A 1,630-nucleotide genomic window follows, 5' to 3' on the forward strand; every position below is an offset into this window, starting at 1 on the left:
TTTCATTTTTATTGGCTACCTTAAAATAATAGTGAAAATTTATTTACCATGATAAACGTTATTGATTAAGAAACATAGGTGAAAGATCATGAAGAGTCTCTAAGTCAATTCTGTTTTTGAGCAACCCTACAATGTACAATTTCACTTGATTACTAATTATGATTATTCAATGACTACAATACACGGCTTGACACAAAATTAAAAGCATTTAGTGTTGTAGTTTTTATGTCTTGGGTGAGGATATACTCTGCTTGTATGTGTTTCACTATATTCTGTTTTCTCCTAAAAAAAGCTCTAAAATTTTTAAATCTCAAATGCATTGGTGTGAAGAACTATGATTATAATGATAACTTTAACATTAGTTTGCTATTTAACTTCTTACAAGACAAGATTCAGAATCACCATATAGCTCATAACACAGGTAAAAGGTCAATAAATGGGGTGTATACCAGTTAAAAGTGATACGTAGTATATGTATTTATTTATTTTTTACAAATTTCATTCAAGGTAAGAAGTGACTTTCTACGAAGAAAGGTCACCAAATACAATTATACAACTCCCTTCATGGGCCAATATCACTGTTATAAAAATATATTCTATCTAATTCTAATTTATTGAAAGAGAAAAAATGAACAACTATAATAATGAGATACAACAGAAATGTGTACATACATACATACATACATACATACATACATACATATATATATATATATATATATATATATATATATATATATATATATATATAAACAAAACAAATAACACAAATCAACCTCTTGTAGTAGTGTATAATAAAGGCCCACACAGAAGTCTTCCAACCTTTCAAAAGCTATACACACCATTTAAAATACACATCTCTGAATACTGAATTTTTGCTATGCTTCTCCATTACCCTATAAACTTTTATCAACAGTTTTGGTAATGTAGTGCAGTAATAATTAGCAATTTCCCCAGGAGTCTTCCCAGTAACAGCCAGGATACTTTGATCACGCTGCTCTAAATGACCACACCCATTTCTAATGGCACGTAACAGCCTACGCATGCTAGTTTCGGAGTAACCATTGTAATATTTAAGTGTGCACAAGGGTTCGATATTCAACGTATCACCCCAGTTATTACCATAAACATCGTTACCAAATTTTTCTATTGCACGCAATAAAGCACCTTTTTCAGATTCTATAACATCGCTTGACATCTTTAAAAATGACGCACACTTATCCTGATCAAAATCGAATGGATGACCGAATACTCTACAGTTGTTGGTGTAGCGACCCGACAAAATCGTCATTGACGGCGCCGTCTACTTAGGTCCCGTTATGTGGTCATAAGTCTTTAAAATGACGTTAGACCAAAAATATGTCGCATTCATTTCAAATGTAAAGGTGTTTCAAGTTTACAAAAGTAGTTCAACGACTAGTTACATTACAACATTTAACATACAAATGAAACCTATGCGACACAATTTAAAAGTAAGTCAAAAGACGCTCCATGTATGCATGTATACTCGACATCCAAGCAAGTATCAAAAATAGTGAGCGGAAGCATGTAACACGTATCGTTCAAGGACCTGAGAAAAACATAGAAAATCTGTCAACGAAAACATTGGTGAAATCATAGGTTTAGTAAG

The 1,630-nt window shown here is 32.0% G+C and overlaps 1 protein-coding gene across 1 annotated transcript; it reads right to left on the minus strand.

The window, feature by feature from the left end:
• Positions 1–832: 832 nt before the first annotated feature.
• Positions 833–1,198, minus strand: LOC139900057 (serine/threonine-protein kinase/endoribonuclease IRE1-like). Its single transcript, XM_071882866.1, has one exon. It carries the CDS (start codon positions 1,196–1,198, stop codon positions 833–835), a length of 366 nt encoding a protein of 121 aa, XP_071738967.1.
• Between the last annotated feature and the right edge of the window lie 432 nt (positions 1,199–1,630).

Source organism: Rutidosis leptorrhynchoides, chromosome 3 (genome assembly GCF_046630445.1).
Source record: "Rutidosis leptorrhynchoides isolate AG116_Rl617_1_P2 chromosome 3, CSIRO_AGI_Rlap_v1, whole genome shotgun sequence".
Taxonomy (NCBI): Eukaryota; Viridiplantae; Streptophyta; class Magnoliopsida; order Asterales; family Asteraceae; genus Rutidosis; species Rutidosis leptorrhynchoides.

Excerpts from the sequence above, each read along its gene's own strand:
- LOC139900057 (XM_071882866.1), bottom strand. The coding sequence starts at position 1,198 with ATGTCAAGCGATGTTATAGAATCTGAAAAAGGTGCTTTATTGCGTGCA.